Consider the following 26,644-nt stretch of genomic DNA (forward strand, 5'->3'; position numbering starts at 1 on the left):
GCATTTTTCATCCTGTAGTACGTGTGATATTTTGCAACAAATCATTGATAAGCTAATCTATTTAGGGCTTCTTTAGATACAAGAATAAACAAAATACTACATGAATAGACACATAAATCGAATGTCATGCTACTTGTATATATACATATAAATATATTTTTAATGTATAAAAAATATACACATATATATAAAGTTTATATATGACGTATATAAAGTTTATATATAATATATACAAAGTTTATATAGGATATATACAAACTTTATATACAATAAATACAAACTTTATATACATACGTATTAAAAAATAAAAAAATAGAAAATACACAGCATATATAAATTTGCATACGCGTATACAAACTTTACATATGCGTATACAAACTTTACATACGTATAAATACAACTTGGTATGCATACGAATACAATTCATAAACCTTAAAAAAAGGGAAAAATAGAAGAGAAACCCGGAAAAAAAAAGGAAAACACAACCGAACAGAAACGGAAAAAAAAAGGGAAAACGCTCTCCCTCCTCACCCGCGCGGCACGTCTGCCGCCCCCTCTCCGCGCACGACACGTGTCCAGTCGCGTGAGGAGAGGCGCGCGCGACTGATCGCCAACTAGCCTTCTCGATATGAATAGACACATAAATTAAATGTCATGCTACTTGTAATCCTATAGGAATTAAAAACATGGAAATTTGTTGAATTGATCGTTTTGGATATCCTAGAGTGAACTCACAGGAATTTTAGAGAAAAATATCATCAAAATAGGGTTAAGAGGAGAGAGATGGTGTCTTTGCGTTTCCCAAATGATTTTAAACCATGAAGTTTGAGCTGATGCTTAAAATCCTCAAAATAGTGAAAGGAAGGAAGGATCTATACGTGAATTTCTCTAACCAAATTCTACAAACCAACTGTCTACCTAGGAAATAATTCTAAAGGATTTGAATTTGTATAAGTCCATTGAAAATCCCTTGTTTTAAAGGTATAATTGTTGGTATATAAAATGTCTCGTTTTGTTGCAGTGCACACGTATGTCCTAATTCTTCGTATACTCATTTGTACTCAATTGAAATATTTTTTTTATATTTTACTTGTTCAACAGTAGCTACATTATCAATAGTAAGTTTAACCTCGTGTGTTTTATTCCCCATCATTTAAGTGTTTATTATAAGGTCATGTACATATATGAGTGCAATGTGCCGCGGACTTAAAAGGATCAAGCAGTACAAAGTAATACGTAGACTTAAAGGGTCAAACAGTGCAGAGTTAATGTTTCATTGGCGAATTAAGATCAAGTGCAGTTGGTACTACGACTGCACAATAATGATTGCAAGTAATCTAGACCATTTGTATTTTCATCCAACGGTCCAGATTCGTTGCTACAAAACACGTAAAACAATAATTTTTGCTAAAGTGTATAGACGCTACAATGATGCATTGATCTGAAACATTGATTTGTTATCATGTGGTGATAGCACAACCGCTTAAGTTGTAGTTACACTAGCAATTGCACTAAATCCCAATCCACCATCGGGCTTGTAAGCTTGATGATGTTCTCATGTAACTTATTTTGAGTGTGTGCGCATTGTTGAACTAACATAGTTATGTGGGTAATGTTGATGAGGATGTAATTAGGAGCATATTATTGGGAGTAAATTGCATTGGTGGTATACAAATTTGTTAGCTATGTGCAATTTAATACATAAACTTGTGAAATACTCGTTTCAGTACGTGAACTTGTCTAGTTCGTGCGAACAAGGACCAAAAGAACTTGTCAATGTTAATTTTACGAAGTTGATGTTGATTAAGATATGACGTGTATATGTGTAGTAAGCATGCATAAGACATGCCATATTTATAAATTTGATCTCTACTTTATCCTTCATTATAGAAATGATAAATTTCATATATTTCTAACCTTTATATCATTGCTCATTTTTTTAATCTTTTTCTACTATCACTATATCATATTCTATTTTTTATTGAAGATGTGTATATCTAATAGCAACCTTCTCAGATATATGTTTACACAGTATCCTAATCAGCTTCTAAATCAATAAAATTAGCCATGTAGCGTCCTTTTCTCCTTCCTCCGCATGCACCAGACAAGTTCATGTGCCAAAATGAGCATTTTACAAGTTCGTGCACTAAATTACACCCACTTAACAAGTTCGTGTACTGGGGATGTAATTTACTCTATTGTTGGCTACCAACTAGGTTGCTTTTTTTACGGAGGGAGTACCATCTAACTTTGTCTTCCAACTTATATTTGTTGTGCTTGAATAGTTGGATACAAACCCGTTACATAATCAATACTTACATAGAAATGAAAAAAAAAAGCACAAATACAGATCAAGTAAGCGTTTAGCTGCTAGGTACCCTACCAACCAAGAAATTTCACTATCTGTCATCCATTTCACAACAGTTTCAAAATTTATCATTCCTTTCACAAATGCTTTCAGATTTTGTTAACTACCAATTCCTGCTGTCCAAGCCCCTCTCACCATACTTTTTCATTTTTTTCTGAAATTATTTCGCATTTTCTTTTCTCTTAGGACAGTTTTGCCCCTGGCCCCACACGTCAGATCGAGAGGCCTCCTTCAGAACAAATCACGCCGCCGCCTCACCGACGAACATCGCCGCCGCCGCCACCTCCCCCGCCGCCTCGCCGGCGTTCCCCAGCGCCGCCCGCCCCGTCGGTTCCGGCCACCTCGTTTTCATCGTCCCCGGCCATAACCGCCGCCCTGTCCAGCCAGGGGAAGTGAGGGATTCGGGCGTGGTCGGGGGGCGGTTCTCGTAGAGCCCCGCCGCGGTGAGCGGCTGCTTGAGTCCATCGCTTCCGGGGCGGCCGCGGCGGCGACGAGCGCCTGGAGTGGAGGGTGTGGACGATCGGGCTCCCGGAGCTCCACTTGTAGCTGCACCTCCTGTTCCTTCTCCTCCTCTCTCTCTCTCTCCTCCCCCGCTTCCATGGCGAGGTGGCGGATATGGCGACCACGAAGCCGAGCCGTCCCCTTCCTCTCGCTGCTCCTCCTCGCGCCGCTCGTCTTCACAGGTGCGCTCCCGCCAACCAAAAGCATCCTCCTCTCGTCCTCTCTCGATTCTTGCGAGCACGGCTAGCAGCGGCTGACGCCTCACCGGATCCGATTCGTGGCCGGTTCTTGCCAGTCTCCAGGCTGCAGCTGAGCTGGTCGCCGGAGAAGGGCCTGTGCCTTCCGCCGCCCGCCGCGCCGGAGGGGCGGCGCCAATGCCTGCCTCCGCCCACCGCGCCGAGGCTGCCGCGGCCGGATCGCCTCGTGCTTGGCCCCGCCGCCGGCCAGGGACGCCCCGACCGCCTCCAGTGCCAAGGTTTTCTTCTCCTTCCTCGTCCGTACTCCCCATCCGTTTGCTGTTCTGTGGCCCAAATGCTGCTCGGTTTGGATGTAGCTTTTGGCAGAACCATGCTTGCAATTGGGGAAATAACATATGGTAGCTTCAAGTCTAGTGATGTTTCTTGTTCAAAGAATCAGGAATGATTGAATGAGCACTGGGATCATTGTTGGCTGGATGTATTGTTTCTATCTACAATTGTTTGTTGTCGATTTTGTTTGAGGGAAATTGCATAGGAATGTATCACATCTTATTGTTCTAACTCTGTGAACACTGTCTGGTGGAGTATTTAGTTAAACTGAAGCATCTATTTCTGTTAAGTGAGTAAGCTAATGTTAACACCATCTTTCAAGTTTCTTATGGCTGACTGCATTATCTATTTTTCTCAGGACTAAAAGCTGTCAATAAGATTGGATTATCAAGTGAAAGAAATTATTCCAGGGGGCATGTTACTTTTGTTACAGTATTCACGACATACAACTCTGATCCAGCTGAAGCAAGCAAACTCCCATCTAATGTTGTCACAGTTGGAAAGCATTCTTATAGCAAGGTGGGAAGGTCCATGGCTATCCTCAACACTTTCATTGGTTTCATACAGGTATGTCTCCTTCCTTCTCTTGTTTGTGTGACAGCTGGTAGTTGACTGCTAATATGCTTAATTACAACTAGTTATACTCTTTATATGTTATGAATGATTGATAGACAAGCCCTCCCAGCTTAGACAATTTTTTTCAGCTTATTCACCAGATTATTACTGCCGATTATCTGCTTCACAATTTTAAAATATGATTTCTCAACCAAAAAAAAATCTCTTCTACTGCATTACTTATACCATTTGTTCTAAACTATTTGTCAAGTTTATTTCTCAAAATATTTAATTCATAATCTGGTTCAAATGCTAAGCTATGTCCTCTCTCTTGGTAAGTGCTTTTTTTGTGTTAGAGAAGAGAGAACAATTGAATCTGTTTTACACAATATGAAAGTAAGTGCTGACATCATTATCATATACTTTTGTTGAAATTAAATATGAGTTTGATTACAGTTTGTACCTATGCACTACGTCTTTCACTAGCGATAATGATGCTGGTTGTTTAATATGTGTTCTTATTTATAGAACCTTTGCAGGTGTCAATGCCAAGAAGCAACGTGATCATATTGACCGATCCTAATTCAAAGTTAACTCATGGGAGTGCTGTGATATTGCCTATTGAAGGAAATTATTCTCGAGGAAACTTGATGCTTCAGAGGATCAGGTCCTACATAGTAAGTCTGTGTCTCAACGTTCTCTTCATACTACCTACATCCCTCAATGTTTGATGTTGGTTAGTGCAAATTTGCACACACCAACATCAAACAATCCTATCAGGCCATCTTTATCCTACATACTACTGCTTATGCAGTCTACATTCTAGGCCATCTTTATCCTACATACTACTGCTTATGCAGTCTACATTCTACTTCTATCAGGCCATCTTTATGCATTTATTTTTTCTTGAGCTCTAAGTTTCTTTTTTCTGGAGCTCTAAGTTTTGTGTATTGTCCATGTTCAGGCCTTTCTGGAGCAAAGACTTGAGGAGCTTGAGACAGTGGAAGATATAAATCATCTAATTTTCACTGATTCTGATATAGCAGTGGTTACTGATCTTGGACATATATTCGAGATGTATCCTCATTGTCACCTTGCTCTTACTTTTCGAAATAACAAAGGCCAGCCTTTGAATTCTGGATTTGTAGCAGTAAGAGGAACCAGGGATGGCATTTTTAAGTAAGTTATGTCTATGAAGCATCTTAATATAGAAAGATGACAATGCTTATATAACTAAATTTATTTTTTGGCTTTTAGGGCTATTGAATTCTTCAAAGAAGTCCTTGAGGCATACCACTTGAAGTATATGGAGGCTTCCCGCATGCTTGGTGATCAATTAGCACTGGCATGGGTTGTGAAGTCCTATCTACCATCTGTTTTTTCAAAATTTTCTAAGCATGAGGCATTTACAGGTGAAGTGAATGGAACATCTATTCTCTTTTTGCCTTGTGCGGTTTATAATTGGACACCACCTGAAGGTGCTGGACAGTTCCATGGTATGCCATTGGATGTAAAGGTACACCATTTTTCCTACAGATGAGGGAGATTTTTTTTATGTATTAACACTAAAAGAAAATGGTTTTCTTAGCAAATTCTTTTGTACAGCTATTAAAATATATAATGAAATGAACATTATTTTCAATTTTATCTTATTCTGATGATGCCACGATGTGCTTGAGGTTCTGATATCTTGTTCGATGTTGTTGCACGTGCTGATTTTTGCTGTTCTGGCTCCCAGACTGCCAGGGGCATGTTGATCTAATTAGAAATGTGCTCATTGTATAGCTTCCTTGTATTTATTTCCCATCAACTGATGCACAGGATAATCCTGATATATGTTGTTAGGTTGTCCATTTCAAGGGTTCAAGGAAGCGTTTGATGCTTGAAGCATGGAATTTCTACAACTCAACCTCTGAATTATCTGATATGTTGTGCCTAATTTTAAGAAGTGGTAGAACAAAATACGACTTCTGAACCTAGAGTTCAAGTGAAGCTACACTAGGTACTCCCTCACTCTTGTTCCCATACGTGGATACCTTCATTGGTTTTACTCATCTAGATGCGCTCATCTGAATAATGCCCAGATATTTTGTGGCATAATATAGGATCTGACATATGGGTATTAATTATTTTGTTTCTATTGACACAGCATTTTGGTTTTCTTTTCTGCCCCTTTTGAAGTTCTGTTACACTTGGTTGACTTCTTTGCAATGTTTTACGTATCTAAGTTCATTTTGCTCAACTGCTTTAACTTGTGCTTTTTTTTTTATGCAGTGAATTTTACGTTTGTGTTATTGCAACAGTTGAGTTTGCCCAAAAGGACTGGGGACTCTTTTCAAGAACTCTAGGGGGTTCTAGTGCTGAGCATGACGCCAAATCAATTTGATGTGAGGCTTCAACTCTGCATTTCTGAGTCGGTACAAGAATTCAGGCGGTGTACAAAATAGAGTATGATGCAAAACAAAAAAGCAGTAGATGTGATCGAAATTGGTCTGAATAGCTCCCTTACAAGCAACAACATCATACACTGTGCATTCATGGTTGTGTTGGAAATCCACCAACAATTGCTTTGGTGTTTCTTTTGAGAGGATTAGTTTGGTCACCCCCTTGTGCCAATGTCTTGGTAAAGGATTAAAATGATTGAGAGGGGGGCTAGAAATTTTACCTTCGCGCGCGCTGATGTGTACTTGTGTAGACCGTACGTGGTGGTGCTGACGTATATTCAGAAAATACACACAAAATTGGAGACTTTTGCCATGCGTAGATCATACGAGTGAATTTGTTAACTCAAACCTTTTTCTTTTTGTGATACGTTTACTTGCTAGCATTTTCCCTGGTATTTTTGACGCAACAGCATTTTAACCATCGATTCGTTTGTCATGTGTGGATAGGGATCAAAATAGTCGGAAAACGTCTCAATCATTTTAATAATTATATTTTTGTCGGAAAAATAATCAAGTAAAGCTGGAAATAAAAACGGTAGTGAAAATATCGGAAAACTAGAATTGAACTATACTAACGGAAACAATACCGATCGAAAACTGATAACATGTTAAAACATTGAACTGTAAATTCTCACACTTAACTTTGTGTAACGACAAAATAAATTAAAGGTTACTTCATCCGTTTCAGGTTATAAGATTTTTTAGCATTGCCTATATTCATATATATGTTAATGAATCTAGACATATATGAATGTGGGCAATGCTAGAAAGTCTTATAATCTGAATCGGAGGTAGTACATTATATAAATTGTTTCTGATAATATGTCAGAAACATTGGACTTTAAATTCTCACATTTAACTTCACAAAATGATGAAATAAATTCAAGGTTACACTATATCTCTACTATTGTAAAAATTAAAAATATTCCCACTGATACTTTGGTACGTTGTTCGTATTTGAGTCGGTTTTTAAATTCGTTTATTTTTAAAAAATACATAGCGAGTCTTATAAGAAATTCTTTTTAAAAAAAACTCCCATGTTAACTTGGACGAGAGTCGGACTTCTAATTGCTTCATAATTCTTACCATGCCATTAGAAAGCAACGTACAAAGAGATGGCCATCATCCCAATAAAAGTTCCGAATTAGATATCAATACTATCAAAATAAAAAAAAATCCCACATATTTTTTAGACAAAAAAAAAGGGTAATGATACGATTAAAATAGAATTAGATATCAATACTATCAAAATAAAAAATCCCACATACTTTTTAGAAAAAAAAAGGATAATGATACATTAAAATAGCCTCACCCATCGCAACGCATGGGCAATTTTTTTTAGTAATTTGAATTTGGTTGAGAGATTTGACCATTTTTTAGTAATTTGAATTTGGTCGAGGGATTTGACCGAGAATTTGATATGTAAATTCTCACATTTAACTTTGCATAACAACGAAAAAAATAAGATTACACTCGTTAACTACAAATTATTATCTCGATTTTAACTTTATACTCACTATGTAAACTTCAAATTACCTTGTACTCAAGTTATGGATTTTGTTGAAGGCCTAAGTAATTTAGGGATTTGGTTGAGGGCATTTGATCGAAGGTAGTTACCGTAGGAATACGGTAAAATCATTTCAATTCAATTTTCATTTTTTTTTACCATTTTCATTCCCATCGATGACCATTATACAATCCACTAAGCTAGGAGTAATGATTGTGGATCCTACACCAAATCAACAGAACGATGCTTGCAGGCAAAACTTATGACACTTAGGGCTGGTAAGACTTATCTAAAGTTCTAAACTGTGCAATAATAGCACCATCCATCGCCCGTAACGCACCGGGGCCCAGAGGGGCCAAAACAACAAACAAGAGCAGCTATCCAAAATCTGAGACATTGCACAAAAATCAACCAGTTCAAAAGGTATACCAGGTCAAATAAACAGCAAGTAACAAAACTCCACCAAAAAGGCAACTGTTGTAACTCCGAATTCAAGTCCTAAATAGTACTTTTGCAACTGATGATTTTGCTTCTAAACATTGTGCTGCTCACTTGAAGCATTTTGCATCCAGCAAGTCCTCGCCCTCGAACGGCTCCTGGTCCTCAATCATGGCATTGACACGCTCTTTCTGGGCCTCATCAGAGAGGTCAACCTTGGTCCACTCATAGAGCTCCATGTCGTAGACCTCATCCATGACGAACTTGGGGATGTCCTGACCACGGAAGAGCCAGAGTCCCTTGACCTTGAAGGGCGGTGTGGAGCCAATGACCAGCATCTTGCCAAAAGCATACTTGCGGCACAGATCCATCCGCTGCAGGAACCCACCGACCTTGTTCATCGTCACAAACGATACGGTGTTCTCATCGTTGTACTTGTAGTCACAGAACCACAGAGAGTAACCCTCTGGGTCATACATGTCCCAGAAACCTGAAAAATAGACGTGATAATGTCTCTCTGTTAATTCGAAAACAAGAAAATGGAATAAATTAAGTTCATGCCTAAATATATTGCTAAAATTGTAACAAGAAGCTGCTGTAATGAAATAGTAATACACATGTATACTAATATAAGCTGGCTTGACAATAAGAAATAATTGTCCGACCCACGTTTAAGATCCAAAGCCATTTTTACTATACAAAAATAAATGCCTCAAAAAAGGTAAAGAACAATTTTGGATTTTCCCGAGAAAAGCAAGTCATTACATAGGAGGTGGCTTGCCCCGCAGGAAAGTAAGGCTATGACTGCATGCCAATGAGAAGCTGTCACGAGTGAGCTAGAGTCTGGAAAGTACATCAAAAAGCACAACAGCTAGTGCAAGAGGTGGCAGATCTCTGTCTATGTTTGCAAATCAGGTGAGTTGGGCAAAATATTTTGCAGCTACCAGTAGTTGACTCAGTATTATTCTTTTCTATTTGAGTAATAGTTGCACTTTCATCCGTTTCAAATTATATCTCAATCTAGCTTTGTCCTAAGTCAAACATTTTTATCTTTAACCATCAAATTCTAGAAACTCGCATAGTTTATATATATATATATATTATGAAAGTTTGATACAAATGTTTGACTTAGGCAAATCTAGAATGGCAAAACTTAATGAGGTTGATATAAAAAAAAAGTAATTGAAGACCATTAAATTTTAAACGTGAATGGTCTAGGTCAAAGTCTAATTTACCAAGGAGAGCAATCAGTCAGGACTGAATAGCCTCTGATAGTCTGATATGCCCATGGATAATGACAGATCAGAAAAATATATTCACACTTCTAGACAAAATCAGCCAATGATAACAAGCCCCCCACACAACTTGCTAGGAGATACTTAATATATCAAATAGAGCAATTCTGAAACAAAATAGAAATAATACCTTTAATGGCAATTTCACGGAAGTTGGTTTTTGTGTTTGAGTATAGCCTCTTCCACTCATCAAGAATCATCTTGCTTGGTGGCAGTAGATCAAGAGGATTCTTTGGCTTTGGCTTTGGTGCCTCCTCTTCCTCTGAAGCCTCAACCTTTGGTTTAGGGGCCTCCTTCGGAGCCTCCTTCTTGGCCTCCTTTGCTTTCGATTCCTTAGGGGGAGCAGCCTTTTTCTGAACGGGAGGCACAGACTCTGCTTGCTTGAAATCACCAATGACCCTCTTGAAGTTGGGCTGGTTAACCATTGTCCAGAAGTACCGCTCAACATGAGGGAACTCGGAGGTGAAACTCTTGATCAAGATCCGAACAAACCCATAATATAGGTTGCATGTCATCACAATATCAGCTAGAGTAACTGAATGCCCAACAAGGTATGTGTTTGAAGCAAGGTGTGTGTTCAGAGCACCCAATGACCTCTTCAATGAAGTAATAGCAAATTCCTCAAGCTGCACATGTAATATTTAGATTATCGTAGATTGCCAACGCTCAATAGAGAGAAGGAAATACACCAATTATTCAACTTACCGCAGGAACATAAGGGCCAAAACCAAGCCTTGGGTACAACCACCTTCCAATATTGGCATCAACCTCTGTTGCTGAGAAGTCCATCCATTGTTCAATGTGAGACTGCAAGAATCATCAACGGATCAGCCCTACAAGGCTACAACTCACTCTGCCATGATAATACAAATACTTGATGCATCACTCACATAGTCGATAAGAGAAGAACCACAAAGAGAGCTGTTGTCCTTCAAGCGAGCAACTTAAGTAGGACATGATTAACCTGGTTAGTATGGAACTGGAAAAGGTAGATTTGAATAAGAAAATACAAGTCTACATGCATACCATAGCGCGCGATAGCATTGCTCTCAAAAACAGCACCTTCAGGAGTCTCCAGAACAGGAATCTGCAAAGAATGATTAGTCCCTGTCTCCCTTATTCACTTTATTGGACAAATCTAATTATAAATTACATTCGCATACCTTCCCAAGGGGGTTCATCTTGAGAAACTCAGGGGTCTTGTTTGAGACACCCATCTCAAAATTCTTGGTCAGCTCGACCTTGACTCCAGTGTACTCTGCAGCAATAAGTGCCTTAAAGGCATTTTTGTTGCCACTTCCGCAATGCAACACCTATAGAAAGAAAAACATTAGAAATATAGTGATGAAAATGGCAATTTATCTATTTCCACCTGTAGAGTAACTAGTATACATGCAACAAACAGAGCTCCACCAACCTAAATGACCAAACCAGATTCAGCATTTCTCAAGACCAAGCATTTGAAGCGCAAAAAAAACTACTATTTGTCGATAGATACTGACGTAATCAAGCATTTGAAATGCAAAAGCATATTATTTCTAGATACTAACTAATATACCATGGAGTTCGAACGAGCTCAGAACAAGTCAACAAATCCTATCGAGTATACTAGAAGGCAATCTAAAATGACATGACCTAATCATCCAAAGAAACAAACCAACCTAAGCGGATCCCTATCACTTCAACATCAACATTTAACCAAACCCTCCACACACACACACACACAAAAAGAAAATCCTATACACCCGTGGCTTGCAAACTGCATCCACGCTAGGAACGCTACACAGGCACGAACCTACAACCCGCATTGCGCATCATATCAATCTACCAACGCAGCACTCAACCCCTCTAATCCAGGCAGATGAACACCCAATCGCATCAAACATCATCTACTTAAAAGGCAATCTGAGCCCGCGCACTGCACATACAGAAACTTCAAGGAAACAACGAAATTGGATAGAGGACACTCACAAGCGCCATGCCGACTGGAGCCGCCGGCCTCGCGCCCGATCCAAATCTCAGATCTGCAACACCAGAGAAAAAAAAAAGCAAAACAAAATTAAATCCACCGAACAAAAAAAAAAAAAACACAGCGAGACCAAGCGCGGGCGGAGAAGCCGCAACCACGCGAACTTCCCACGACGAGATGAGTCGGGGCGAGCTCTTACACCGAGAGAGAGGCGGTGCGAGACGAGATCGTCGGCGGCGAGAACCCCAGCGGAGAGAGAGGGGGGTTTAGTTGGTACGGGAGACGAGGATTTATGGCGGCGCGAGGAGGAGGAGGATGAAGGAGAAGGAAGGGCGCACGCTGCTATCTAGGGTTGCGGGTGTGGCGGCGGCCGTCCGGATGGTGGGGGTGGGGAGATTGGACGGCCGAGATTGCTCGGATGATGGGGTGGTGGTTTTCTTGGCGTTGGGATCCTGCGGTTGTCCCGGAATTCAGAATGAGTCCTTTGCAGCCTCTATGTGTAAATTCAGAATTAAATTTTGCAGTCTCTAGTATATAGGGTGTGTTTAGTTCACACCAAAATTGGAAGTTTGGTTAAAATTGGAATAATGTGATGGTAAAGTTGAAAGTTTGTATGTGTAATAAAGTTTTGATGTGATGGAAAAGTTGGAAGTTTGTGTGTTAGTTCGGAACTAAACTTGACCATATTGTTCTACGAGTGGAAGCTAATTGTCTTCTTTCTATAAATCTAATATTCACTAAATACCTAAAGCTTAACATGCAAGTATAGTATTTATTAGCACTCCTAAAACCTATATGTAAGCATGCCACATCAACCCATTAAACACACAAAACTCAACATGCAAGTATATAGTAATTAAGTCTACAATTTATTTCATTTTAAACTAAACATACACATGCTAAATCATCATTCTTAAATCATTTCCATGATATTTCAATCCAAATCATTTCATTATTTCTCCAATATCTAACATATATCCTGCAGCAAAGCGCGGGGCATCATCTAGTAATGGCATAAATTTTGCAAACATATTATCCAACATTATCACAATTTTCCCTACAATTTCAATCTATCTATAGGATATGGTTTTTTTTTCTCCTCATTTATTGCACCTCATCAACGACACTCTATGTGATTTTTCATAGGAGATCACATACCTCATGTCATAACTTTAGCAAAGTTCAAATATTTTAAAGATAATTCAGGACTGAAAAATGAGATTAAAAAAAGCTGCATATCTTCTCACCCCTCTTCATTGTAGATGCTGTAGCGGTATGAAGAACCTTATAGGATCGCACTTGCGCTTAGTGCGGCCTTGAGATCTGTGATGGGGAATTGGTAGTTTAGGGGCTTCAGTAAAATATACCGTGGACACTTTTGTGATCTAATGAATCAGTTCTTAGAAATATCTGCAGGTGCTGTGCTTACATGTATAAGATGCAAACAAAATGTTTCACTCTTTGTTCATTCACAGAGCTGTGATGGTGAAATCAAACGTAACTTTCAACATGCATCAGGAAAAGAAAAACAACTTATTTTTCTTCATAGTAAAATGAGTTAAAGTTAATTAAATGGACCATATAGTATGTCAGTTTTTTCCCTTTTATGTTGGGGCCATCTGTGAGGTGTCAAACTTGTTCTGTACTTCTGTTAAATCAGAAAACTATTCTAGAACAAATAGTCGAAGGTTTTGACTAAACTCAATATACTGTTCATATCAGCCAATCTGTTGGAGGAATTTTTGTAGAGTGTACCCTTATTTTAAGGGGAGTTTCTATCCAGTGATTAGCAAGAGGATAGCTGTTTAATATTTTTCAAACCACCTGATTTGGTCCTCAGGCCACCTGGGCTGTGGCCCAGGAACTGGATATTAAAGCCCAAATTGCTTTACTTAATTTTACCATAGTATTTTTATGTATGGACCAATGGAGTGTGGGCTGGCCATGGCTTGATGGTGGGTCCATCCCTGCCTGAGTAACCTTTATATCATTTGTTCTATATAATTGTGTTGGATGAACTACGATTGGGCCTTATCTTACTATATCAGAATTATAGTTGTCTGCTTATGTAGTTTTCCAACAGAATCAATCTTGCTGGGACAAAGATCAATTAACCTCAGTTTCTTGCAGCTCATATTTTATTTACTATAAAAAACATGAAGAGAAAAGTGATGGCATTCTACTATGCTAGTTGGGGGTTGGAAGTACAAAGGAGATTTTACCAAAATTGGCAACATTTTACCAGATTCATCAATTCGAGGTCATGTGACAAAAAAAAAAAAGGAGTTCCTGGATGAACGGTATGTCTCACCTTAAATCACCTCAATTGATAGTCCCTGATACGTTCGCAAATTGGCAGTGAGTTTTTGTGCTATTTGAATCAGAACTGGCGTGCTGCTTGCCTGCTTCACAAATTATAAGAACATCTGCTGCTTTGGTTTGAGTGATACCAAATATGGTTAACCTTGTATTATATTGTCGTACACCTTTAATAACTTGTATGAAATATTCATAGATTGTATGATCATTAATGATAAATCTTCTGGCATTCTTCTCATTGCACCTTTATAAGTTGTAGTGTACTTGTCTTCTCAGTTTGATAATGCAAAAAACATAGAACAAATATCAAGATAAGTGTAGCTTTTTAGTCGCCGTAAAATTTATTTTCGATAGGGTTTTTCATTGTTAGCCATCTTTGTAGATTAATTGTCAGCACCTTGTGACCTAACAAGTATCAATAAACATAATGTTGAACTTTTTCTGACTTGAATGGCAGTATCTTGTGTATGCTTGCACATCTTGGTTGAAACAAAGGGACATGAGACATAGATGATACAGTAGAAAAGGTACACGCTTTAGGACCTGTTATTTATACAGTGTAGAACCCACCTCTGCTTTCAACAATATATGCAAGACGGTAAGAAAGACAAGGAAGCAAGTCAGCAACAAAACAAAAGGCAATGATAAACATATTTTTCTTCTTTTGGTGACGGAAGATTGCATGATAGCTCTTTCTCCAAAAAAAAAAAGTTACTCATAGCCAATCGTTAGATCAGAAATCATATCTCAAAATGATATTTTGCTATCCAATCTGTTAGTTTGGTTCTTTATTCTTTATCTTCGTTTGAAAACGGCTAATTTATTTTCAGTAAATTAATGGTGATGCAGCAGAAGTAGAAGTCTGTAATTATTTTATACTGTGCCATTACTTTTTGTTGTTATACTTCTTATTATATTAATGTAAACCAAATTTGATACCGTTGAATTGGAGAAAGTTGTTCTTTTCTCAAATAGAAATATTGAACTTACCAATTAACTAGGCTGCTGCATCAGAAATCTAGATCGACAAAACTTATAGAAGTTTGTCTTACATAATTAACTTTTTCACACTATAAATGTTGAACTGAACGTGCATTCTTGGTCTACAAAATTTATTGCTGATGCAAACAAAAAAGGTGTGGAGATCTCTCCTATATAATAGAGGGGTTTCACTTACAAAACAGAACTAAAAAGAGGGACTGACTATTTAGTATTTACCTTGTGTCTATAGCTGGTAAGAAAATTAACTGGCCTTCATACTTGAGTTGAAATAGGGGTGCAAAAGAAACTTTTACCATTAGTAGCATTTAGCACCATAAATATCATGATCCATCTTTGTCACTAAACATAATCCCAGAATAGTGAAGTGTTTAGTCCCAAAATATATGGCCGTGGTTCATCCCTTCATCCCACCCCTAGGTTTACCTTATCCTTAATTGCTCTCTTGCTTCTTCCATTTTTGTTGTTTCTCTGATCTGATAACAACTTGTTGTTGCGGGCGTGTGCCTCCCACAACCACTTGCTTGCAGTCTGAATGCATCCCCATCATCATACTAGTCTAATGGATATTTTTAAAATTTCATTGCAATACTTATTGGATGAATTTTGCAATTTGTATTTCAGCCCTTTTACTTCTAACACTACTTGCAGTTCTTTGACTAGCCTAATATTGCATGAAATTGTTCCTGTCCAGAATTTGGGTACAGTTAATCTACCTTGATGATAAAACCAGATGTATGATCTAATCTGTCACTGCTGTTAGATTCTCTTGGTCAAAAGGGTTCAGTACTTCCTTTTCAAATATCTTGTCCCATCTTTTTCTTAGTTAAGTGAAAGGGTGCTAGAATGTGGGAAAATAGATTTTTATGTTGGAACCCACCAATATATTAAACATATGATGGTTGTTATTTTGCTGATCCATACACACTATGAAATTCGACCATTCATCCATTGTATTTGCATAACTAATTTTGGTTCACTACAATCATGTAGTACAACAGAAATAGTGCATACGGGTAGATAACAAAACAGAACATTAATTAAATAAAATCAAGGCATACGAAGATCAAGGAGATCTGTAACACGGAAGCAATGGACAACTGAGATCAAATGTGCCAAATCTAGTGTTAATACATGTGGACAAAACCTTTTTTCGAAGCTTCATGCATGTACACGACAGTTATGTACTAGTAGTATAAATACAGATATAGGTCACTAGGTGTCAAATATTTGACTTACCTCACTTTAATACTAACAGCCGACTCAACTCATTGTGCACCACCTCTTAAACAATTTAAGAATTCTGTATGTTCTGTGTAAATCATTTAGCGTAAATGCATAATCCTATGCTTCAAGATATAGCCGTCATCCTTAACTGACCTACCTGTATATGTACTGTAATTGTTTTCTTTTTCAATCACCAACCATCCATTTGCTGTTACCCCCACAGAGGGGTCCCTGTAGACATGGTGCACAGTGTCCTTTTGCACAAAGCCACGTCCCGTTTGGATTTGCAGAGCCTTCTGAAAGCTACATATTTGTTGGGCGTAAGTCTATGATTGAGCCTGGCCTTACCACCTTACAAGTCGTGACAGCGAGTGAATTACTATCTCTCCGGTCTCCAGGAGTGATTCAAAGACCGTATACGTATGCGTCCTAACCATCATACAATCCAGTAGCTGCCTCTCTGTTAAGAACATTATCCAGCTGTAGGAATTGTACGATAATTGATAAGAAGTTTGACAGTGCTGTTTGAATCTTTTGTGGACTTAAGTCTGAACTGTAGTATAGCAAAAGCTGCTAGAGCATTTACACTAGTGCTAGTTTAGTTAAGTGATGGATATTTTGCATCCATAATTGACTGTGTGGTTGGGTCATGTTCTTGTAGCAGTTCATTCATGAACAAATATGTGGTCCAGCTGTGCTAATAGATCCTCAACTGGTTTTGAGTAACACTGTTGTGCTACATTGTTTCCGTTCTCAGGCCCCTGTCCATGGAACAACTTAAAGATGATCTATACAGAAGGCAGTGTTTTTCTCTCCAACAGTTGTGCATACCCTGGAATCATTGTCTTCGAATGCTGCGCTGAAAAGTATGACTGATTTGTTATATTTTGATCTGAAACGGTTTCTTCGGATTCTCTGTTGTTTCACTGTTGCAGTACTTTCACAGTAAGTTAATTATTGTTTCTCAGGAATTAAGGTTTAGGGCCTCTCTTGCTAACCTAAAACCTTGAATAGTGTTTTTTTTCTTCATAGCTGTTCTTCATATTATGCTTTCATTATCAACTCGTATATAAACAATTAGACTGATCTGCAATTGGTGCTGACTGCCAAACCACCAAGCACCAATTCCAAAAATTCTTACCCTGTTTGTTGATAACCTGAAGTTTTTCCAGGTCCGTGGTCTGGCAGTACTTGCTTTCTACTTGCCAGCAAGGGGTTCAGAGATGCAGCTCCGATCTCGATGCGCTGAGGAAGCATCCATCCTTGAAGATCTCTGTCCAAGTAAGTGGGTCAACCCATGATCTCGATATCCACATTTCTTTGTCAATTTCCATCTCCCTTTTTTACCATGCAAACATCGCCATGAATCCTGCTGTAAAAACAAAAGGGAGCTAGCTGCAGAGCTGTGCAGTGGGCACGGCCATGGTGGCCGCTGCCGCCCCTGTTGCATTTCATGGATTTGGGGCCAATGGGTGGCTTGTTTGGGCGTGCGTGCGGCCTCACTGCATCTGTCGCCCATTGATGGCCAGATCACGAGGGGAGGGAGGTTGGGTTTAGCAACAAGTTGCCCAGATTTTGGCCGCACGTAGCTGGGGGCGTATGGGCTCGCTCATGTGGGAATACGCCGTCGCTGTCGCGGTTTTCGACCGTGTCTGCCTCTCTCTCTCTCGCTCGCTCGTGCGTAACCGAGGATAGATCGATCAGGCTCAGATCGAGCTGAGCTGAGAGATGAGGGTAGTGTGAGCAGGGCTGCTTGCCTTCCTAGTTCCTACTATACCCTACCTTGCCTCTTTTGGTAACCGGCATGGATTGAGGAGAATACTATTTCCTGATCAACTTGCTCGTATGGTGAAGGAAGGGGGGACACGCGATGATCATGCACTGCCAGTACACTTGATTGGGCATGATGCGGTATTGCTAGTATATTATTAACGTTGTAGTATCAGACATGATTGAAGGGGTGATTGTAGGAGTAAAATCAGGCAGCATACTTAGTTACTTACTGCTGAAAGGTAATAACTTAGTAAACCGTCATTTTATATTCGGGGTGAGAAGGGTTTACACATAAAAGGTTTTTTGTCACGGGTACTGTGGAAACTTTGTCTTATATGTGATTGACAGGCGACTGTTTCATCCTTTTTCACCTCCCCCATGTGAAAGTGGGGTGAAAGTGGTTATACATTTTTTTGATCTAAAAATGTGTCTGCATGCCATCTAGAAATCTGTAATTTTTTTTACACAAAATAACTGGTGTTATTCAGGGCACCCTAAGCTCCATAGGCTAGAAATTTCTACAATGATCTGTAGGGTAAAGCTTAAAGCTTAATTTTAGCCTTTCAACTTTGCTTAAAGTCTTTTTTCACCCAATATTATAAAACCGGTTATTTTTCACGCTCAACTTTAAAAACCGAAAAAAAAACATCTTAGGGGTATGCTTAGTGGTTATGTTTGAAATGAAGGTGTTTTTCATATTTTATACTGCTATTATACTTTTTTATGCAAACATCACATAGTTAGGCCCACAACCATAAAAACTTGGCTGATTGAAGTTTATATTAGTGAAAAACCATTGCCATATCAATTAAAACCACCATGAAATGTGGTTTGAGGGCGTTATGCATCTTGTTTTAAAAGTTGAATGTGGTTTTATAGTTCAAGTGCTAAAAATTTATCCGTTTGTTACAGATATATTGCGTACATACAGATAAGATAAACAACTGCAGTCTGAGTATAGCACAATCATGTACTGATTGAAGGTAAGATATATTGCGTACATAGGATTTGCCCAAATAAAAATGACGCCTTATAGAGATTTGTCAAGAACTCGATATTTCCCTGACAAGTCAATATCACAAGGGAGTGGGAAATCCTAGAGTGCACCATGAATGAATTTGACCCATACACTTATAATCATTTGTTTTTAATTGTAAACATAACTGCTGGGTCAACACATATAAAATTAAACTGATTTACCGGGGATCTTGATGATCTACTTTCGATTTTGTTGACATGACAATGATTCTTGGATTTATCTGTAACAGTGCAAAATGGAAAAATAAATCTTCATACAGGGACATAGATCTGGCACTCAGAAATTAGTTCAACATGATGAACTATGAACAATGCATGCATACTCACATGTACAGTAGTAGGCGGGGGGGGGGGGGGGGGGGGGGCAGGAAGCGTCTCTTTGCCTGCCCAAGCCATAATGCTCTTTTGTCTACACCCAAAGGAGGAGAGAGAGGCAGAGGCAGGCAGGAGAGATGCACCGCATCCATGCAAAATCAAATGAATCTAGTACATCTATCAATCTATCTATATGAAATGCACACAGCCGCGCGCTTTACCTTTGAACTGGGGCTCTAGTATATATCCAGTGGATCACCTAGACGCGCTACAGTACTACCGAACATGTATATATATGTCTTATGCACGCGCGTATTATTAGTTCAAGGAGCAGGGATCATTCACATGTGGTTATTAATTCCCAACAGTTCCGTATTTGTACGTACGTAGTTGTCAGGATTTTAATTATTGCACGTATTGTTAGTGGTATCAAAACCTTTAATTTATTGGTATTTAGAGGGCTAGCATATATATATATATAGTACTGTTGAAAAATAGTTAGTTGAAGTACTAGTATTTGTTTCCAGGGAAAATGTATCACATATATATATATATAATTGTCCCGGATAAATCCAAACGTAGCGTGTTACTGTTGATGGGCAAGAGATCGGCAACTAGCTGGCCGGACCCCTACACTTTGTTGGCCGACATGCATGTACTACATGTAGGGGTTTTGCAATTTGCATTTCTTGACATTACAACAATATTTATCCTGTGAGAGTGTATGCAATATTAATACTGCGCTTATTACTAGCATACTACTATACTTTTCTGAAGTCATTTTAGTTTCTTCTTTTAAAAAAGTACTACTATATTTTTTTGAAGTCCTTTTCATGTTTTAAAAATACTGCTTAAGAGTGATTAGTTGAATCTTGGTTTTTCTAACATTTCACGCTCGTGCACTGCCCAATTGATGTGCATCGTGTCTAAATCTTTGCATGAGGAGGCATTTTGCTGCATACCGGCCACTATCCGCCAAGTTCGGCAGATCTCAACGTACCAAGTGCAGCAGAATACATACTACCACATGCATCTAGCCAGGTACTCGCGATTCAATGCCCTAAATTAAGCTTTTCTCTATCAATTTTCTTTGGAAGCTTAATTTAGCACAGCATGTGTGTCACTATATTGATCGAGCCTTCTGTGTAGTTTGTGATTACGTTGGACGTGGGGTCGTGGGGACGTTATTAATTTGCTTGTTCCTGAATTTTAAGTCTCCCTTTTAAGTCCATGAATTTTTCTTGATTCTCTGGAGAAATGAACTACACCCTAAGTTCCAATTTAGAGGGTGTATATTTTTTTCGCCCCAAGAAACCGAAGCAACATGTAATCCAGTTGAATTTGGTTCAAACCAGTCCTGAGCACTTCTCTTTCCCTATCCCCTACTCAAAACCCTAGAAATAGGTGATGGCGTCCACGGTGGCAGTTACGTATTAATGCATGCGGGGAAAACTCGTTTGTTCTAATTGTTTCTCTTGTCATTTGGTTCTGAACTGATAAAATATTGGTTATAGTGTTCTCGACTAAATTATCATTTTTTAAAGTGTCTTAGAGCCATGGTATCTTTTTTGGGTTAATTAGATTCATGCCATTATAAATTTATATGTTTTGAAAAACTCTATTACAATTTAATTATTTGTAAACATAACATTACAATTTGACTGATGTTCTAGGTATGCCACTACTTACCTTTTGATGCATTTATCATATTTTTTTGGACTGAATTACCCTTTCCTTCCTTCCTCCCCTTCTTCCTCCTCTCCTCTCCCATTTCAAGTGAACTCCAGCCACCATAGCCACCTTTGTCCTATGCCGGTCTCTTCCTCCCCTTGCCCCATCACATCAGCGGCGCAGGAACTTGAGCGCAAAACGTCGTCCCCAACTTGCTAGATTTGGTTCCAGGAGAACATCAGTCCTCATCATTGTGGCCAATATAGACAAGTGGAGGAGGAGGAGCACGCCACCCCAGCATCTCCCTGCCGTCGAGCACGCGGCCCCAACATGTCCCCGTCGCCCACCCCTCTCACCGTCTCCCTGCCACCCTTGTGCCTCCACACCGCCATAGACCTCGTTGTCCTCTTCGCGCCGGAGAGAGGGAGGCAGATATGGGCAGAGCGATGAGCAACGTCGAAGGGAGGGACGCTCGCCGCCCTCGTCTCTCCCCATCTTCGAGGTTCGATGCCGCAGCCCTGCCTCCCCACTGTTGAGCTCGTCACCCATGTGCCTCGTCGTCCTCTTCACGCCAGAAAGGAGGTGGACGTGGACGGAGCGACGAGCAGCACTGGAGAGAGATGCCAAGCTCCTCCGTCGGCGAGAGGGACGCACGCTGCCTTAAATCTCACCTTCACTGAGCCCGCCTCCTCTATGTCTCCCCACCACTGAGCCCACTGCCCCTATGCCTCCTCATTACTGTCGGTTTCATCGCCCTCTTCACGCCTGAGAGAGGGAGGTGAACGTGGGCGGAGCGACGAGTAGACTGAAGAGAGGGACGCCGAGCTCCGCCGCTAGCGAGATGAATGCCAAGCTTAGCCGGAGAGAGTAGGAAAGAACAACGAAGAAGAGGATGAAGGATAGGGGTAATTCGGTCCTAAAATATTAGAAAATACGATGAAGGGGTATGTAGTTCGAATTCATGCAGAATTGCAGTGACATGATTCTAAATATATGAATAGTTATGGCATGGTTCCAATTTTCCCTAAAATTTATGATGCCATGAATCCAATCTAGGAGCAAAGACCACAACATTTGAATATCCTTTAGCAAATTTTGCTTTTTGAAGGTAACTCTGTAAGAGCACCACCAAGAGATCCACTAGATTTCATCCCAAAATTTTGTTTTGGAAAATCCTAAAGAGAATTTGATGTGTCAAAATAGTTCTTCCAAGAAATTGGTTAAAATTGATTTCCTAAAAGGAAAAAGTGGGTCCCATTAGAAACTACCCACGAAAATCTTGTCCTCCCGCAACATCACGATCACCCATTGCTGGTGATTACACTCGTCGCTCGACTCGCAATGGATTGGGAGGGAAACCGATTCCCTACAAGTGGGACGCGACTCCCGGTCGGGCGCCACGCATACGTGCAAACCACTTTAAACTATTTTTTCTCTTAAATTACTTATCCAAATCATGATCCGATTGCACCATTAAATTCGTTGCAATTAAATCTTCAAAACAAGACCACACATGGATATATTCCGACGAAATTTTTTTAGCTTATTATTGAATTATTTTTAAATGTTGCACGATGTTCCACCAAGTATATCAGAATTGTTTCACTAAATAGATAAAAAATATTTCAATCGTTTAAATCGGGTGTTTTTTCACCTTATATAAAAACAATGTTTCAGCAAATAGTGAAAGAATGTTTCAGTTCACTGCAACATTAGATCTATACATAGTGAAACATTGTGAGTACACTAGGTGAAATATTTTTTGTGGAACAAAAAATGAAACGAATTCCCTTAACAGAGGTTTCCAAAATATGTGGGTAATTTGTTGCAGAAGAATGTCTCCTTCACTGCAACATTGTATCTATGCATAGTGAAACATTGTGAGTATACTAGGTGAAATATTTTTGGTGGAACAAAAAATGAAACGAATCCCCTTAATAGAGGGTTTTCAAAATATGTGGGTGATTTGTTGCAAAAAAATGTTTCAATTCACTACAACATTAAATCTATATATAGTGAAACATTGTGAGTATAATAGGTGAAACGTGTTTGGTAGGGACACGTGGCAGGTGGAGGCAGGACAAATGGTGCGGCCCAAGGGGGAACGCGCGTCGCGGGGGAGGGGGGGGGGGGCGCACGGGTCGCCCAAGCCCTGGCATTATCCGTAGTGAAGAACAAAAAAAAAATCAACATTTGGGAACTCGATTTACTAAGAGAATAGAATCGATAGGGAAACTGTTGGAACCAAAATTTTTTGACAAAAATCCCTAAAATCTAGGATTGGGAACGTTTACTGGGAGAGCCAATAGGGAAACTGTTGGAACCAATTTTTTTTTACAAAAATCCCTAACATCTAGGATTGGGAACGATTTACAGATCCTGTTGTTGCGATTTTTGACAAAAAAAATCCCTAAAATCTAGGATTAGGAACGATTTATAGATCCTACTGATGATGACCTAAAGATCATCACCAACATAATCTTTATATAATTCGCTGTCAAGTAATATGAGGTTTTTTGTTAAAATTTTGTTCCAATTCCCTAATCTCATACTCAAAATTCTCTATTCTATACTCCGGGATTGGCGTTTTCTTTTTCGTGGCACACGCGATCTCGTTGGAGGAGCTGCTGCAAAACAAATTTTTCTGGTGGAAATTTTATTGTGGCCCACCTTTTTAGTTTTTAGGAAACCAATTTTGCCCAATCTCTTGGAGAGAGGAAAATTTTATCATCTGTTTAGGATTCCCATGATAAAAAAATTGGGAATAAAATTTTAGGATGTTGTTGGTGATGCTCTAATAAGAAGTGCATATTGGTAGGGATGTATAAGCTTGTATATTTATAATGTAAAGAATACATTTTTGGTTTGAAGCTCTTAACCTTTGTTCTTCCATTTATGTAGAAATGGACCAATTAGTCATTAGTACTCCCAATTTTAAGCTAAAACTCGACCACAATGAATATCGGTCAATCAGGCCTCTGCCAGTGCCAAGGGAGAAAAACCACAGTATTAGCTTTCCCCTAATCTGAGGGCACACTACAGTGCTCTCGAGCATGTCTGCCACGTAGGATACAGCACGTAACCATCACAAGCATATATCCTTTAATTTATTTTGTTGTTGCTCTTGCCTGAATTAATTAACGTGTGTGCTTGCACAGCAGCCGACGTGTTTTACTGTTCCCCTCGGATATGATCTACAGTTCAACCCTTTCCTGTGCTCCCCTCTCTCTCTCTCTAAAGAAACAACAATGCAGTCTCCTTCCCTCTATCTCTGAAAGGGATCACACACGAATGATCTATACGCGGCCTAGAGTCCTTTCTCTTGGCTCCTTTATAAAAGGGACATATATACCTCCCTCTAGCATCCTTGATCGTGCTGGACCTCGCAAAATTGCCCCTCCAACCGCATCAACACTCGTCGCGCAAAGCGTACCATCGTCTCTCTCATCTTCCTCGCGGTCTCATCCTGATCGATCTCCGCGAGTTTATCCAATATCTGTACTTGCAAACTAGCTATATAGAGATCTGTAGTTAGTAGCTAGGCGGTTGCTGCCTCTCATGTCTACCATCTACATGAGTCAGCTCTCAGCTGCTCTCCCTCTCATGGAGGGGGAGCACCACCATCACCACCAGGATCATCACCAAGGCCACTTCCAAGCCTTCTCCATGCAGCCTAAGGATCCCCCAGTCTTGTTCCCCTTTGTGATCAGTAGAAGAAGCAGCAGCAGCAGCCCTAGCGACAGCACCACTCTAAGCTATGGTTCAGACCATCACTTGACACAGCAGCAGCAGCATCAGCATCAAGCCTTGCTTGAGCCCCAACATGTAAGCTCTACCGTCTAATCTGTACCTATATGTAGCTAGCTAGCTAGCTAGGGTATCAAGTCTAAATCATGTGTTGATTTGTCAATTTTTGTTTGTTTGACATGCTAATTCTTCTGCTGTTAAATTATCAGATGATTGGAGGATCATCCGCTGGCATCTTTGCGACGCCGTTCCCGACCGTCGAGAGCATCCGCGACGACATGATCGAGCGGTCGCCGTTCGATCCATACGATACCGACAAGCTGCAGGCGAGCTGCGGGTTAGCCAAGGTCGTCGCCGGCGGCAAGTGGAGCGCGGTGCCAGCGGCCAAGATGAAGATCACGAGGAAGATGGGTGAGCCGTCGTCCGGTGTCACTGGCGGGGCAGCGACGACGGCGGCGCCGAAGAAGCCGAGGAGGAGGCCGGCGCAGGCGTACGAGGATCACGGCCATGGCGGCGCCATGGGCCAAGCTTTTGGCGTGATTAGGGTGTGCTCCGACTGCAACACCACCAAGACTCCCTTGTGGAGGAGTGGCCCGTGCGGCCCCAAGGTACCTATACCTCCTCTTCGTCTCACTCATGGCCATGGCGCCATGGATGCTTTTGCTTGCGTACGTACACTGCAGCTGTGTCTCATTTCCATGGCTGTTCCATGGTGCAGTCGCTTTGCAACGCGTGTGGCATCAGGCAGAGGAAGGCGCGGCGGGCGATGATGGCCTCCGGACTACCAGCGTCCCCCAACGCCGCCGGCCCCAAGGCGGCAGCGGCGGCGGCGGCTGCTGCGCAGCCGAAGGTGAAGAAGGAGAAGAGAGCCGACGTCGACCGGTCGTCGCTGCCGTTCAAGAAACGGTGCAAGGCCGTCCAGGTCGAAGATCATCAAACGCCGCCCGCCGCCACAAACGCAGCCGCCGCAGCCGCCATCGAGGAGACGGCCGAGTCCGCCACAGTCGCCCCGCCACCGGCGCCGGCGACGAGGGGTGGTACTCTCGTCGACAGCATCGGGCTCAGCTGGAGCAAGACCCATGCCGCCGCCACCGCCGCCGCCACCGCCTCCTGCAGCTTCCGGCCGTCACCGGTGGCTCCCGGCTTCGCGGCGGCGGTGCAGGACGAGATCACTGACGCCGCCATGCTGCTCATGACGCTGTCCTGCGGGCTTGTCCGGAGCTGAGAAAGAAAAGCTACTTGATGATCTCTGCATGCATCCATCGATCGATCGATTGGCACCAAGCTAGAGCGATCAATCGATGGAGATGGAGAGAAGTGCAGGCTTTTTGCAGCTAGTGCGTTAGACTGTTCTTGCTCGCTCGATCGATCGTACACTGCCCCCCAGTTGGAATGTCTCTTGGCGTCTTGTTTCCTGTTTCTTGCTACTGTAATAACCCTGGGCCACTGTTCGATCGAGTCTTGTGATCTCTGTTACTTTGTGCACTGTACTAGAGAGAGAGAGAGAGAGAGAGAGAGAGAGAGAGAGAGAGAGAGAGAGAGAGAGAGAGAGAGAGAGAGTGAGGTAGAAACATCAAGAGGAGATTAGAGGAGAAAGAATAATTAAGAGAAAAGTGTGAGCTAGCTAGGTAAGATTTACTGTACTGTGAGTTCAATTTGGAGTAAGCTTTTTTGGGCTGCTTCACGGCTAATTATGCCACTGGCTGCTATATATGTATGTTTGTTCTTCGTTTAATTTGCCTTAATTTTTTTATTATTGTAAACTTGAAGGTCGAGCTCGATCATGTCGATCGATCGAGACGTGATTTTTTTACTGTTCACAGGTACGTACTTGTCGATTAATTTTCCTGCCTTTTGATGATTATGTCAGTTGCGATGCGGGCGCTTTAATTTGTGTCTCAAGGGTGTGTCGTTTTCACTGATTAATTTGAGGCCAACAGTGTCTTAAACA

General features: G+C 40.7%; 3 protein-coding genes across 4 annotated transcripts; 2 read left to right on the top strand and 1 right to left on the bottom strand.

Annotated features, from left to right (window-relative positions):
- Positions 1-2,592: 2,592 nt before the first annotated feature.
- On the top strand, positions 2,593-6,553 carry LOC127775553 (uncharacterized). The gene is made up of 8 exons (XM_052301809.1): positions 2,593-3,051; positions 3,165-3,344; positions 3,755-3,963; positions 4,491-4,628; positions 4,916-5,130; positions 5,209-5,467; positions 5,797-5,953; positions 6,226-6,553. The coding sequence occupies exons 1-7, from the start codon at positions 2,967-2,969 to the stop codon at positions 5,923-5,925; spliced, it is 1,215 nt and encodes a 404-aa protein (XP_052157769.1). The 5' UTR covers positions 2,593-2,966; the 3' UTR covers positions 5,926-5,953; positions 6,226-6,553.
- A 1,727-nt stretch (positions 6,554-8,280) lies between these two features.
- On the bottom strand, positions 8,281-11,928 carry LOC127777377 (elongation factor 1-gamma 3). Its single transcript, XM_052303957.1, has 8 exons — positions 11,804-11,928; positions 11,607-11,659; positions 10,799-10,948; positions 10,662-10,722; positions 10,526-10,578; positions 10,341-10,442; positions 9,766-10,261; positions 8,281-8,830 (listed from the first exon to the last, which is right to left on the bottom strand). The coding sequence occupies exons 2-8, from the start codon at positions 11,613-11,615 to the stop codon at positions 8,451-8,453; spliced, it is 1,251 nt and encodes a 416-aa protein (XP_052159917.1). The 5' UTR covers positions 11,616-11,659; positions 11,804-11,928; the 3' UTR covers positions 8,281-8,450.
- A 5,070-nt stretch (positions 11,929-16,998) lies between these two features.
- On the top strand, positions 16,999-26,264 carry LOC127775707 (protein CYTOKININ-RESPONSIVE GATA TRANSCRIPTION FACTOR 1-like). 2 transcript variants are annotated; one of them, XM_052301995.1, is made up of 6 exons: positions 16,999-17,094; positions 17,322-17,430; positions 20,222-20,316; positions 24,108-24,771; positions 24,903-25,301; positions 25,412-26,264. In XM_052301995.1, exons 4-6 carry the CDS (start codon positions 24,505-24,507, stop codon positions 25,916-25,918), a joined length of 1,173 nt encoding a protein of 390 aa, XP_052157955.1. In that variant the 5' UTR covers positions 16,999-17,094; positions 17,322-17,430; positions 20,222-20,316; positions 24,108-24,504; the 3' UTR covers positions 25,919-26,264. The 2 variants fall into 2 exon arrangements, with proteins under 2 accessions (XP_052157955.1, XP_052157956.1); XM_052301996.1 differs by lacking the exons at positions 16,999-17,094; positions 17,322-17,430; positions 20,222-20,316 and having other exon boundaries at positions 24,024-24,771.
- The last annotated feature ends 380 nt before the right edge of the window (positions 26,265-26,644 follow it).

The sequence above is a fragment of the Oryza glaberrima genome, chromosome 6, assembly GCF_000147395.1.
Source record: "Oryza glaberrima chromosome 6, OglaRS2, whole genome shotgun sequence".
In the NCBI taxonomy this organism is placed as follows: Eukaryota; Viridiplantae; Streptophyta; class Magnoliopsida; order Poales; family Poaceae; genus Oryza; species Oryza glaberrima.

What these genes read in the sequence shown, in the direction of transcription:
- LOC127775553 (XM_052301809.1), top strand. Translation starts at nt 2,967, where the DNA reads ATGGCGAGGTGGCGGATATGGCGACCACGAAGCCGAGCCGTCCCCTTC. An exon ending in CGCGCCGCTCGTCTTCACAG is followed by an intron (nt 3,052 to 3,164) that starts GTGCGCTCCCGC and finishes GGTTCTTGCCAG; the next exon opens with TCTCCAGGCTGCAGCTGAGC. An exon ending in CTTTCATTGGTTTCATACAG is followed by an intron (nt 3,964 to 4,490) that starts GTATGTCTCCTT and finishes GAACCTTTGCAG; the next exon opens with GTGTCAATGCCAAGAAGCAA.
- LOC127777377 (XM_052303957.1), bottom strand. An exon ending in AGATGAACCCCCTTGGGAAG is followed by an intron (nt 10,723 to 10,798) that starts GTATGCGAATGT and finishes CATTCTTTGCAG; the next exon opens with ATTCCTGTTCTGGAGACTCC. An exon ending in CCGTGAAATTGCCATTAAAG is followed by an intron (nt 8,831 to 9,765) that starts GTATTATTTCTA and finishes TCTATTTTTCAG; the next exon opens with GTTTCTGGGACATGTATGAC.
- LOC127775707 (XM_052301995.1), top strand. Translation starts at nt 24,505, where the DNA reads ATGTCTACCATCTACATGAGTCAGCTCTCAGCTGCTCTCCCTCTCATG. An exon ending in CCTTGCTTGAGCCCCAACAT is followed by an intron (nt 24,772 to 24,902) that starts GTAAGCTCTACC and finishes TTAAATTATCAG; the next exon opens with ATGATTGGAGGATCATCCGC. An exon ending in GTGGCCCGTGCGGCCCCAAG is followed by an intron (nt 25,302 to 25,411) that starts GTACCTATACCT and finishes TCCATGGTGCAG; the next exon opens with TCGCTTTGCAACGCGTGTGG.